At 41.9% G+C, this 14,397-nt stretch overlaps 1 protein-coding gene across 8 annotated transcripts in view; it reads left to right on the plus strand.

Moving 5' to 3' along the window:
- The window catches only part of Dip2c (disco interacting protein 2 homolog C), a 386,747-nt gene that overhangs the window by 208,291 nt on the left and 164,059 nt on the right, over positions 1 to 14,397 (plus strand). For 6 of the 8 annotated variants that reach the window (XM_020160915.2, XM_020160916.2, XM_020160917.2 and 3 more), the window contains exon 2: positions 13,103 to 13,174. In XM_020160915.2, the coding sequence (XP_020016504.1) occupies positions 13,103 to 13,174 (72 nt within the window). Of the gene's footprint in view, positions 1 to 12,489; positions 12,945 to 13,102; positions 13,175 to 14,397 lie in introns of those variants that run through there. The other 2 variants (XM_074056765.1, XM_074056767.1) reach the window with 2 other exon arrangements.

Below are 14,397 nucleotides of genomic sequence, written 5' to 3' on the forward strand. Positions count from 1 at the left end.
GGGACTAAAGTTTTCATAATTGGTGCCTTATGTGCAAACAGTCAGTTTAAAATAATCCTACAAAAGCAGAAGTTATTCCCCCTACAGTTGAGGGTTCTTCATGGCACGGAATACCACAGGTAAGAAATAGCAGTGAAAAAATAAATAATGCAGTAGTGGGAAATGTCAGCATTTACAGCCTTTAAAATGTTATGTTTTAAAATGTTAAAATGTTAACATTTTAACTCTTCATTAGCTGATAGGATTCAGCAGAAGCATATCATTCCTCAACTCAGTTGCACAGTAGAAATCTCAGGCTTAGGCTGTTCCTAGGGGAACCTGAGCTAGGTCTTAGCATTCCTGAGGTACATGGGGTCGAGGGAATGTTAAACATTTGGGGTACAGATGTGGTATGGCGTACCTGGAGATGCACTAATTTCTTCACTGAAGAATTTTATTTAGCTGAGAAGGAATGTTAGAAATTGAGTCAAGCAGACCTCTGTGAACAGAAAGTGCATTTCTAACAAGCTCACGGTAGAAAACTTCTTGGGGACAGGTGGAAATGAGAATGGTGGTGTTTGATCTATTTTTCTGTAGCAGACATCAATACAGGGCCTGGTTGTAATGTCTTGGTGGGTTGAAAATTGGCCAGGATCTAGGAAAGAGAGAAGTGAGCAAGGCTTGCTTGGTACTTACCTTCGTAGCCTAGAGAGCTGATAGTGAGAAATGTGGTTTCCCTGACGGTAGTCTGGACAGATGCAGACCTCACTGAGCAGGGTGCACAGGTTCTAAGGATTTCCTTCGGTTGATGTATCTGTTTTCAAAGCCAAAACTGACTGACTGGGTGCTGTACATTTATATATGTCATCTTCCTGCCCTTGCCCTTCATTAGGCAAAGAGTGATCACAGGTCAAAACAGTGGTAACCTCAGCATCATCTGACATTGAAACATTGTAAGAAGAGTGGACACTTTCCTTGCCACAAATTTGGTGTAACTAAATCTAAGTGATTGATGTGCATGAGCGAATTGATCATTACTGATGAAGTTCAAGTTTGTCAAGCTTTTGGGAGTGTTGACTGGGTAGCAGAATGTTGGAAAAACTTAGGTATTCTTATAATTCTTTGCAGATACTTTCTTTATCCCACCCTATTCCAGAATATCTGATTTTCAGTACTTACATTTTGCATTCCATCTCCAAATACAAAAATGTTGCCTGAAGAGATTCACTTGTGCTCCTTCCTGTCTGTAGGTGGACTGTCCAAGTGCATCCCCAGTGACTGGGTCCTAGGAAGCATCTCTGGGTGTTTTTGTGAAATGTCAGAGGACTAGTGGACATCCTTCTTGCCACAAATTTGGCTTATCTAGATATAAGTAATTGCTAGGTAGGGAAAGATTGATTGTCACTAATGGAGTTCAAGTTTGTCAAGGGTAAGCTTTTGGGAGAGACCCAGGGCTTGTCACTCACAGCAGCCAGCACAGTTGACAGTTGGAGCGTGACTACATCCCCTCTCCCTGTCAAGGGCTTTTCCTGACACTGGTGCATCTGCATGTCTGCCCCACAGGATGACAGAGTCCTGGTGAGGCAGGACGGGAGAGCATACTTGTTCTTTCTCCTTGCCTGATAAATTTTTAAGTCTACGGGATACAGTTTTGCATCTTTTTCTCCCTGAGTAAAAGATTCATTTACTTGAAAAAAACAGAACAATTCTGTTCCCACAGACTAATATGCAAAATCCTTAAGTAGTTTCTAGGGGCAGGGGAGGAAGATTTGTAAATGTCTCTCCCCACCCTCTCATTCTACCCTTAAACACTTTGCAACAGGAAGGAGTTTTTTTGAAATAAGGGAGAAAGTGTGTGTATATTTAAATATTTTCTCATAAATAAAGGTGATTGGTTTGATCCAACTGACATGGTGGGTTGATTTTCTGTTTAGTCCATGCAAATTCCTGTGAATTACAAAGATCTCTCCAGTCTTACAGTAAAGTACCTTGTGGTTGTTTAAAAGAAACCCAACCAATTTTTGGCCTTTACCTCAAAGAGGTAGTTTAGAGTCATTTGATTTTTGAGAGGTCAGAAGCCACTCTAGTGGCTGACTCTCTCCAAGGCCCTCCCACACAAAGACATTGCCAGGACACCAAGTGGCTTCTGTCCCTTTGCACATAGGATTTCCTCTGTTTTTTATCTGTCTGTGCCCCTCCACAGCCTCATCTCCTGGAAGTCCCAGCCAGCCAGCTTTTCCTCTCCAGTCCCCTCTGCACACCTATTTTCAGTACCTGGCACAGAAGGGCATGGGAGGGCATTCATGGCTGCTGCCCATGGCTCCTTGCAGCTTCCAGGCAGCAGACAGCCCACCTTCTCATTCATCCTTCAGCTTCCTTTTTAGAAAAGATTAGGGTGAAGACAAAATAAAGTAAGGATGATTGGCAGTACAGGCAGAGAGGGGAATGGTGTTAACCTACAGACAGGGCGATGTGTTAGTCTGTTCAGGCTGCCATAGCAAAATGCCACAGACCTGGTTGTTAAATAACAGGCTTTTATTTTCTCACATATCTGCAGGCTTAAAGCCCGTGATTAAAGTTCCAGCAAACCTAGTTTCCAGGGAGGCCTCTCTTCCTTGTTTGAAGATGGCAGTTCCTTTTAGAACTGAAGTAAACTACCCATATGACACAGGAATTGTGCTCTTGGTCATATATTCCAGAGAAACGAAAGTTAATGTTCACACAGACACTTGTATATGTTGCTCATAATTTTATCCTTTATAGCACCAGACTGGAAGCTATCCCACTGTTCTTCAGTGGGAAGTGGTTAGATAAACTGGTACTTCCATACTGTGGAATACTCCTCAGTGGTGCAAAAGAACCCAGGGAACTGCAAGTGAACTATGCTGCCCTCAAAAGCCGACCTCAGTGGAATACACACTGCAGATTTCTCTTTACATAACATTGTGAAGTCACATAATTGTAGAGATGGAGAACAGATTAGTGGTAGCCAGTGACTTAAGGATGGAGTTAAGTGACTATAAAGTGTTAGCTTGAGGGAGTCTTCTGGTGGTGATACAGTTGAATGTCTTTATTGTGAGGGTTACACATGTGAGGAAATTGCATAGAACCGTGCACACCACACACATGTACACACCATACACACCTGTACATACATGTACAACACACGGGTATATATACGATACAGACATACATGCACTCAGGACACCACATGTATGTCCCATGCACATTGCACACAAATGTGCTTGTACACACAACACAGCATACACATGCAAGCCCTGGACATACTATAAAGATGCACACAGATATATATACCATGCAGACCACCCACAGAGGTGCGCGTGCATGACACACACCATGCATACCTGTACACGCACGTACACCATCCATTCATGTAAGTATGTACAACACCCACACTCCAGTACAAGTACATGTGTAACTGGGGAAACCTGACTAAACTCCAGCCTTAGTTTCCTGGTTCTGATGTGCTCCAGTTATGCAGGTTTTTAACATTTGGGAGGTTGGGGAAGAATACATACAACCTCCCTTTGTGTTTCCTTAGAACTTCCTTTGAGTTTCTGTTTCAAAATAAAAGGAAATGTGGCTGTGAGTTTAAGATAAGCAGCCCCATGATGGAAGAGAGAAGGAGGACAGACCCGTAGGCTTCAAACGGTTGTGAGCCAAGATCATGGTGACTCCACAGTGTGTTCATCATTTTCTTGATCCATCCATTAGTTGATGGACATCAACAAATAATGTTGCAGTGAACCTGGGGCTGCAGATTTCTCCTCCTCCTACCGATACCATTTGCTTTCAAAGTAGGATTGCTGGTCCCTATTGCAGCAGCTCTTTAGTTTCTTGTCTTCTATATTGCCTCCCATAACGGCTGTACTTATATTCCCATCATTCTCCCATTATTCTCCACATTCTTGCCAACACTTGTAGAATTTGTTTCTGAATCACCGTGGGATGCTCTGATCCAGGCCTGCGTGATCTGATGGCTCATCCACCTCTGAGCTTCTCTGTCTGGCACTGTGCTCATTGGCTGAGGCAGTCTCCTGGATTGCTTTGACTCACTGGTGCTTTGGCATAAGGCAGCTGAGCACAGGGCTGTGGCTACTAAATACAGCTGCTTAAGTGAGCCTGCAAGTACTTATAGCCAAACCGTGGGCGAGTAGGGGTTACTAAATAGGAGGACAGTGCTCTATGTACTTATGGGAAGTTAGGCTTTTCTGGCTCTGGATCCTTGGGTCATTTGCACTTTCCTACGCTGACATGTTCAAATAGAGTCCACAGGGCTCTGTTTACAAGCGCTTTTCTTAGTGTTTAAATTTCTGGATTGTAATGAACTTTTGTGTTTACCAATGCTAGACCATTTCTTCCTATTATCAAAGTGATTAAGTGTCTGTCAGCTCAGAAATTTTCTTTCTGATTCTGTAGCATAGCAGCATTCCAAAAAACACTTCTTGGCCCAGAATTGGGCTTTGTAACACAGGATTCTGTGACTGTTCCTGGTGGCTCGTCCCCTGGCACCTGAGACAGACTATCCTGATGCTCACCGAGGATTGACCCAATGTGACTGTTCATATCCCAGAAGTGACACGGACATTTTTGTTTCTCCAAATTGTTCTTACACTTCAGCACGTGGCTCTGACATCTCCCTGGTGTGGTGTTTTGGACATTTCCACTGTGGATGGTGGGAAAGTGCCAGCACTCTGTGTGATGACTGTGGTGCCTGTAATCTGGGCCCTTTGGCAGGTGTCTTCAGTTTACCGATGCTGTTGTGATTTTATATGATGGTAATTATGGAGTCCATGAGACTTCAATGGCATTTATTTGCTAAGTGCACAGTGCAGTCCCTGACTCATTTTAGAAAATCAATACTCTTTTTCCTTTTTCTGTACTTTGTCCCTTTTCCAATTCAAAGAACAAACATCAGTTACTCTCCCTCTGTGTCTCTGTGTCCCCATCTTCATAGGCGAGTATTTGGGGAGGTTGGAGAGGCTTGTGAGGTTTGGATGACTGAGGGCCCAAGAAGAGCCAATAAGGAAAGACTGGACCAATCTGGATTCCATTCTCCATCTCAGTTTCTGAGTATAATAGCTAGAAATAGCAGGAGATGGTCTCCATCATCCCTGCTTTCCCCTTCCCTCTCTCCCTCACCAGAAACATAAACACAGTGCGCAATAAAACCAACCTTTGAGTGAGCTTGAGATCTGCAAAACTGAGTGTCTGCATCTTAAGAAGTGGAAGTGGGTTTCCTTAATAGTTATGTGGTTTTCTCAAGGCCTGTCTTCCTCCAGAGTGGGAGCTTTCTTTCTTTGTTTTGACTATAGGGAAGTCAAAAAGAAAATAATTGTGCACTTAGCAAATAAATGCCATTGAAGTTTCATGGACTCCATCACCATCATCCTTCTACATATAAAATCACAACAGCATCAGTTAGTCTATGACACCTGCCAAAGGACCCAGGCAACATTTGAAACACTTTCAAATCCTTGAAAATACTGAAAAAGTTAGGCTTGCTTGTTTTCAGTTGTTAGTGAGCGATTACAATAATTTTCATGAAATGGTCATTTTAAAATGTTACATACTGACTAGTCAGGATGACCACTGGGGCATGTCACAGAAGCCGTGTGTGACACCTCTTATCTTAATCTTCTTAGAGAACTGTAGGGTCTGTGTTGCTGTGGCAAGACAGGAAGTTGCCTCAAACTCTCACCACTGCTTTTTAACCTGTGCAGCTCATCAAAACAGCATCTTGAGATTTTGAAAAGTTCCATCAGAATTTAGGTTTTCAGGGTCTTCACAGACTTTTGGTGCAAAGTGTTATTTTCCTTCAATGTCAGAAGCCTCTGCCAGTCTCTTTCTCTTCCTCTTGTCTTTACATTTAGAATAGAATGGACTCTAAGCAAGCTATTTTCTTCAATGTCATAAAACTGGAGTTGTTGACGCACTGAGGAGAAAAGCTACAGGGGACATATAAAAATGCAAAAAAGCAAAACAGCAAAACTTTAAGTGGTCTGGAACCTTCCTGGCTAGAGTAAGACTTTTCCACAGTGTAATACTTAAAATATGTATTTTCTTCATACCATTAACTAAATGTTTCAAAGAATCTTATGACCATTCATTTACATCCACATGAAAATCCCAAATCATGTTAATCTGTGGTACTTGAAAATGTTTCCCTTCCTGCTGAATATTTGAATCAGCCTTGGTGATATATAACCATAGTTCAGGTGTTAGATTTGTCCTGACTGTCTTCTTTAAAATATCTTTATGGAATGTCTTGCCTGGGGTGGGGGGGGATTGGTACCAGGGGGAGGAGGAGGGTGTAGAAGGGTGAATATGTGCCAATACTGTGTACACATGTATCTAAAGGGAAAAATGAGACCTGTTGAAACTATCCCAGGAATGGGGGAAGGAGGGATAAAGGAGAATGATGGAGGGGGTGAATTCAACTATGATATATTGTAAGAACTTAACAATAATAAAAAATAATAAATACAAAATAATTATCTTTGGAGTGTAAATTTGTGTGTCTTACATTGGGAATATGGTATGGGCATGTGAGAGTTTAGACCACAGCATGGAAAATGGCAAAGGCAAGACCTGACAGATTGTGAAATGATACAGACAACAACCTGAGATGGTGGTGGGCCTGGGCTCAGGGGGACTCACAGCCCTGTGAGGAGAGGAGTCTGGTTGTGATGCTTAAAGCATCAAAAGCAGTGAGAAGCTTAGATATGCTGTAGGTAGAGAGGCCACATGGTCACAGTCCCATATTTGAAAGCTACCAGGCCGGCTGCCATATGGGGATACACAGGGTTGTGTGCAAGCTGTTGGATGAGGAAGAAGCAGGTGAAATCTGGGATCCGGTAGCCAGAACAATTACAACAACAACAAAAAAAGCCAAATAGATCCTTAAGGGGTTGGCATTTTGAGTTTCTTCAGAATTCCTGGTGCTTTTGTTGCCTTTCTTTGGCCTCACTTCCCATGAAGGGGCTGTTCCTGCCATCTCTTAAAATGATGCAGCATAGCTTATGCCTAGCACCTGCTAGTGTACCTGGCAGGTTGAATTCCACATATCTCCCTGTCCCACTGGAAGGTCAGTCACGAGTTTGAAGATGTAACAGATATTGAATCAGTACTTGGTCAGTTTTTTAAAACATGTTTCCTTGTTTCATGCTTCTATGACATTTCATATTCTGTGTATTTAATATTTTTAACTTTGGTAAAAAGTAGATAGGTGGTATTACCTATACTTCATCAGTGAGAAAAATGAGATACAGACTAGTTAGCTGGTCCATCCAAGGCCCCAGGTATGTTCAGGTTACTCAGGGTGAGAAAAGACCCAGGGTTCTCGCCAGCCAGTGTAGGTGAAGGACACACACTGGAGCCTCCTTGGGCCATGAACTTTCTTCACAGAGCTAAAACATAAGCCTCCACATCTGTTGGAGAGGGAGAGTGTCTTCAGGGTGCCCCTAAAGCCATATAAGCAGTTGGCTTAGAAGAGCATCCTTAGGAAGGCTCCTCAATGCCATAAAATTCCAAACATGGAAATGATGGCTTTGTTACATAAAGTACTCATTCCAGCATTAAATAATAAAATAAACTCCTCACACCAAGAATGGAAACGATCACTGTGGAGCTGGTCTGTTTACTCAGAACTAATCCCAGCCCTGGAAGTAGTTCTATGACATATGTGTTTTATTCTCCAGGACCACATGGCTCTCCAGGATTGCACCTGGGGAGCCAGGCAGCCAACGGCTGGTTGGCTCTGCACAAATTCCAATGGAATCTGAGTTTGCCGACTTGGGCCTTAGGCAAAGATAGACAAACTAGAGTTGAGGTGTCCTCTTCGGTTTTCTTAACTTTTGTATTTGCTGAGCTGACTTTTACTTATCTTCACTTATTGAACTCAGGTTTTACTTGGAAACACTGGACTGCAATATAAGTAAGAAAAGGAATTCTTCCTTTTGGAAGGAGAAAGAGGAGTTATTTCTTCTCTGATTATCAGTCGACCTTAAACTGACAGTTCTGTTTTACTTACATTTTCTGTTTAAATTTATAACGTTTGTAAATCTTGTTTCTTTGTAACAGAACAGTACAATTTTAATTTCTACTGCTCGAATTTTTATTACAGAATTTCTCTGAGAAAAACAAGTGGCATTTTTTAAAAGGTAGACAGTGTCTCAAAAGATCACTTTTATTTTCTCTCTGAGGCTGCAATTTCTGCATTTACTTCTTGGTCATACTTTTCTTATTCCTAAAGTGAAAGGGGAGTTAAATAAATGGGTGTCTTGAGTATCGAAGCATGGAAAATATGCTCTTTGGCATTTTCTATGGAAAATACGCAGGCAAATGATTTTGTGGTTCAAGTCTTTTTATGTTAGCAACTACTTTTGAAGGAGAAAAATTCTTTAGATATACATTTAGAATTAGAAAAATTCTTTAGCATCTAATAGGCTTCTATTGATTAGAATTGACTTTCAAGATATCCTTCAAGGATGTTTCTTTAGCTTCTAGGTTCGAGGAATACTAACGACGACCCTGCTATGAATCATGGGGCATGTCTTGTGGAATAATAGCTATAAAGTGAACTGCTTCGAAATTTGAGTTGGAGATCTGCTTGCCCCTCTTACAGCTTTTGTGCCTTTAATTTATGTGGTTTCACCCTGAAGACTGTGGGCTTCACATAGATCTGCTGAGAGGTGGAAAGAAAGGGAGCAGCCAGTTGGTCGTTCAGCCGATCTGATGTCAAATGGAGAAACTGCAGAATGCTCTCTGTTTCCATAGTGACAGCAGGGCACTGATCGTGGGTCAGGCCTTGGATAGAAATAGGGAGGTGTCTGGGAGGACAATGTTTGCTTAAAGTCAGCCAGCTAGCTTCTGTCTATGTTTTCATTATCTACCCATCAATCTATTCATTCTACCTGTCTTTTTCTAGCTGTCTGTGTCATCTATCAATTGTCTGTTATCCATGCATTCTCGTTGTCATCTAGGATCTAATATAGCCTATCACCTATTATGTAACTGTCATCCATATATCTTTATTAGCACATAAATCATTGGTTGTTTCAAAAAAAAGGCAAGTCAAAAAAGCCCCATACTGGAAAGTTTGTTTATATGAATTTGCAATGAGAGTTTGTCCTACTCTGTTGGGCCTCTTTCTACCAGATGCTAAAGTAGTTCTGGTTGTAAATCATAGCCAGGATATTTTTAGCTCCAGTGCTGTGGACCCACGCAAACCAGTTCCAGTGCCACAGACATTGGAACCTTTTGGATAGTCTACAACTTGAGCTGTTGTCTGATGCATTTTGATAATAGAGTCAATATGGATTGTCTCTCCCCCTCCCCCTCCACATAGTTGCCAAGCAGTTAAATCATCACCCTGTATTTTCCCTGATTGTCAGTGCTGCTGCTTCTGTCCAGGTGAGGATTCCCGACTCTCTCTGTTTCAGAGTTAGAAACCTGTGTTTTGTGCTACTTTATGAGTAACTTTATCAGCATAGGCCCCTGGGTTGCAAAATAAGTCTGTCTGAGTTTTGTAGGATCTGGTCCCTTTCATGAAGGCTTCACACTCTGGTTTTGGGATAAGCTGTTTTTGTCTATGTGTTACAAAAATGAAGCACAGGCAGCCATCCAAGACACTGTGAGAACAGCACCACCATCACCTGTGCTGCGTGCACCCAAAGCCTGGAGGGATCCAGGGGGAGCAGACCAGAAAATGGGGTCCAAGGCCAGCAACCAGAGCCATTTAGAGAACTGGGCAGGATATCCAAGGGCTAGAATCCATAGTTACACCCAGGAGAGCCAGGGTCTGTTCTCTGTACACTGACCACACTAGTTTGAGTTAGAATGAAGATTCTGGGTATGATTTCAATGGAAAAAGGTTTTGAAGTCCTGGATAGGAAACATAAATACTATTTATGCCTCAGTTTCTCACTGCAAAGTCAGTTGTCATAAGGAATATAAGCGATGACCTAGGACATTTGGGACAGAGGTCTGTAGACTTTTTTATAAAGGGCTAAGCAAGAATGGTTTTGGCTTTGACATAGGCCAAGTGCCAGCTGCTCAGCTTTGCCCCTACAGCACTGCAAGGGGCCAGGCTGTCAGCCAGTGAAGCCTGTTTCATACACAGACTGGAAGGCTGGACTTGGCCTGTGTGACTCAGTTTGCCCACCCTGGTTTGGGTAAAGTGTGTGCCGTGTGGAAGTCTTTCTGTAGCATCTCACTTCAACCTTTCTAGGTTCTGAAAGAGTGTCAACTTGGGATTCCTTGAAGTCCTGCCTGGAAAGGTTCAGTGCTGACTGTATAATAGGCACAGTTTAGTAATCAAACCAAATAAAATGCCTACTTTGAAGTATCAAAAAATCTTTTTCTGGGATTTGCATCTAAACCCATGCAGGAGACCTGAGGGGACACACCTTGTTAGGCTGACATTAACATTCCCTTCCTTAGAGAAGGAATCCTGCAAAAAGAACATATGTAATTTTCTTTAGTATTAAGGTTTTAGCAATCTGAGTTTCCCAAAGTTAGACCAAATCCCAAGTAAGGCAGAGTTCACAACTCATTTCCTTTGAAGTTGGCCAATAGTAAAAATTAAGGGAACCCCTCCCCCACACTTAAATGTTCATTTGAGAAATAAGTGAAACTTGAGTTCAGTTTGCAGTGTAGAACAAAATGTGGAGTGAGGCCAAGGCTTATCAGAACCTGGTCCTAGAATTATAAAAACAGCAATAAGACCAAGATGTGGGGGACAGCCAGGACATGTGTCTGGAAAGGCTGACCATTTCAGAGTTTTTCCAGTGTGCTAAGGTAACATCTTTCTCCGAGAGAGGCTGAAGTGTGTTCCTCTATTGTCACCCCTCACATATATGCACCCTGATTTGCTGCTTTTCCTGCCTTTTCTTTCCCCCTGGGCATCCTTCTGTGCAGGGAGCAGTCTGTGGTTTTCACTTTTTACATTACTGAGCAGGAGACAAATTGGATTAAGCAGTGTCACAATTAATGTGAAAACCAGTGTCTTCAATACTTCTGTTACTTTCAAAGAATGGCTGGGGGAACCCGTTATTTTACATGGCGTAAAATAATTTACTGTTCCTGCAGGATCTGGAGCAGCTGCCTTTTGTGTGTTTCCCAGTGAGCTGGGCACAGGGTATGGAGGGGTCATTTCTGCTTCACCATCTAAGGGCAGGATGAGCCACCTTTCCTGTGACAGTAGATGGGAGTTTAGGTCAGCCAGAACCTGCCCCAGTGCCCCCTGGGAAGTGATTCCTTTTTATGGCTTAATTCTCCCCCAGGCATGTTGAAATGAAGCAGATGGTGGGGGGCTGTCTACCCATTGACAGTTCTCCTTTCATTGATGGGCTAGGCTCTCAAAGGCTTCAAGGTTTTATTTCTTCTCTATATTGTTTTTATCATGTTTCTTCAAAGTCAAACATCTCTCTTGTTCTTGCTGTGTTAACAGGTGTAGTTGTTTATAGAGCGAAATCAAAAGGGTAATGTGTGAAAATAAACTTCACAGCCAGCCTTCTAATACAGTAACTTGTTCCCTTCTCATGAATCACAAAGATATTCCAGACATGTCAATACCTGTATGGTGGTAGTGCTGGTGAGATTTTGGACGTCGTTTTTAAAACAAGAGATTTACTGGGGCACTTAGAAAAGTGATGGGAAGCCTCTGGAGAACAGCTAATGGTTGCAGCTGTAACATACACCACGGATAGGAGAGCTGGCTTAGTGTTTGTGTGGATCTCTTCATTCACAATGGCTGGATATTATACCTTCAGCATAAAGATGGTGATCTGCTGATATTAGGATGCACATTCCATAGCTTTCTGTCGCTTTATGGCTTCACATTTAGATACTGGCCATGCATTTTGCTAGGAGTATGGCAAATCTGGACGGCACGCTGTGAGTTTGTAGAGTGAGTCATCAAACGCAATGCATGATGAGGGCTGTTTGCACTGTTTTTGTTGAAACTTGATTTATTTTGCTCTTTGAAGTATGATAGTTTGATCAGAATATTAGAAAGAATTCTTAACAGAGTCAAAAAAAATTACAAGAGCAAAAGTTGGTATTCTGTGCACCTTAGCTTTCAGTTAGAAAAAAGCCATTGTGGGTATGTGCCTGAGATCTTAGCACTTGGAAGGCAGAGGCAGGAGGATGGGCTGGAGGCCAGCCTTGGCTAGATGCTGGTTCTAGGACAGCCTGGCTACAAAGCCAGACCCTATCTCCGAACCCACCACCACAAATAACAACAACAACAACAATAAAAATAATTCTAGTAGGGGTTGTGGGGATGGCTCAAGTGGTAGTGTGCTTGCCTGGCAGATGTGAAGACCTAAGTCCAAACCTTCTTACACCAGAGAGAAAAGGCTGTTGTTTGTTAATAGATGTTGTTTTTGTCCCATACTTAGCAGCTTAGCACTTAGGAAAAAAATGTAAACGTAGTCCTGATCTCCCATGTTATCTCCATGAGACTCTTGCCTTTATCCTTTGACTTCTTCTTTGAATCATAAGTAGTTTTCTCATATATTCTGGATTTCAGTAGGTTCGTGTTCTTTTACTTTGGTTTATCTAATGCTTCTTCTGGCCTCGGTCATTTATTTTTCAAAAATACCTTCATAGTTTAAAGTCCTTGTGACTGACATGCCTGATTAAAAGGAAAATCTCTCATTAATGGAAGAAGCAGCCAATCAGTAATGGTGTCGGCCAGCTGTTCCCAACCCAGACAGTTTCACAATCCATTGTTGATGAAGTCACGAGAGCTCTCCGGTGCAGATTGGGCAGGCTTCCTGAGCCAGCAGACGTGAATAAGATTGTACAGATCTAATTCTGACCCCTCAGAGCTGAAACCAAGCCAGAAGGGGCCAGGGCCAAGCATGTACTGAGAAAATGAGTTTTATGTAACATGAGTGCTGTAATGTTGTTGCTCGAGGGCAAGGGAAGAAGTCAAGGTGAAGGATATACAGTGTTTTCTTTCTCAAATTCTAATTATAAGGCAAATAAAAGATTTAGTTGTAACTGTCAGTATGCTTTCTTAGACTTCATTAAATGACCAACTTTCTACTGAAACCATTCTGAATTTTTTTCTCTTTTTTTCCTTCTCTTGCAGGTGACATCACACAAAAGGGATATGAAAAGAAGAGGTCAAAATTAATTGGAGCCTACCTTCCCCAGCCTCCGAGTACGTACACATTGATGACTAGCATAAATTGCCTAGTTTTAGAAGTTAAAGGCTGAAGGAACTGAGAGCAATCTTTTCCTTAGTTCAGACTCTGCACGAAGGTCACACATTTGATGTGCAGACTCACCACGCCCGATTCCTTTGTATGAGTACACATACATTTTGTGAATATAGAAGGCACATGTGGTTTTTCTATAAACATGCCTAATTTAATAGATATTTCATTTGCAGGTAGAGATCAATAATCTATTGATTGCCTTGAAATGGTATAATCATAAAAAAATGAGCATTTGTGATTTCAACATGATTTTTGGTTTAGAGAGCTAATTATCATTATTGATTATGGTTTAAATTCAAGAAGGTTTTTGTGGATTCATGTGAGTGAGAAACCTGTTGGGTCTAGAAAATGATATGGTGTCCTGCCTGGAATTAGGAAATTGTAAAGGTTGGTTGTGTTTTGAGAGGTGGTTGTAAATTGTATGTTGCTGATTCTTGTGATGTATCAAATCTGTTTCCTTCCAGCAATTTTACATGTACAAATATGAAGAATGTCTTTGCACTTGAGCTAGGTCCTGTCAATTTCAGAATAAAGAAACCTGTACTAGACTGGAGTTCTAGTACCTGGTTTCCTGTGTCAACTCAGTTCACTTGGAGGGTGACCTTGAATTTTTGCTAGGCTTTAGGAATGACTCAAGGCTAATGCAAATAATTTTTCTTCCTCAAAATAAAAGTATAGTAACATAGATTTTAAAAAGGTGAAAAGGGAGCTCTACAGATTTCACTGCCGAAACAAAGTTTCCGAAGGTTTTAGCACACCAATGTCTGCACCTCCATGCACCCCAGCTCTCTTGGATCTGGGGTTCTGACACCTTCACAGGTATAGTGTCAGCATAGTAAGGAGAGTGCCAGGGAAGTTATGTTCCAGGGAACAGCTAATGTGTTGGGTTTCTGTTGTGCTTGTAGTTTTGTTGTGGAGTTTTGATTTTTGCAAGTGTGGGGTTTTTTGGTCCTCCTTTCTTTCTTTGATCTTTGAAGTTGATACAGCAGGTGCACCATGTGTTTAGGGCTGGATTTGGTGTGACCTTGAATGTGAAAGGAAGGAGCATTGTTTTACCTGGGAGAAGAGAGGATGAAGGGCTGGCTGAAGGCCCTGGATGAAAGACTTAGGGCCAGATGTATTTCTTGGCCTTTCCTCTTTGCTCTGGTCTTCTAAGAGAACCCTT

This window comes from Castor canadensis, chromosome 15 (genome assembly GCF_047511655.1).
Source record: "Castor canadensis chromosome 15, mCasCan1.hap1v2, whole genome shotgun sequence".
In the NCBI taxonomy this organism is placed as follows: Eukaryota; Metazoa; Chordata; class Mammalia; order Rodentia; family Castoridae; genus Castor; species Castor canadensis.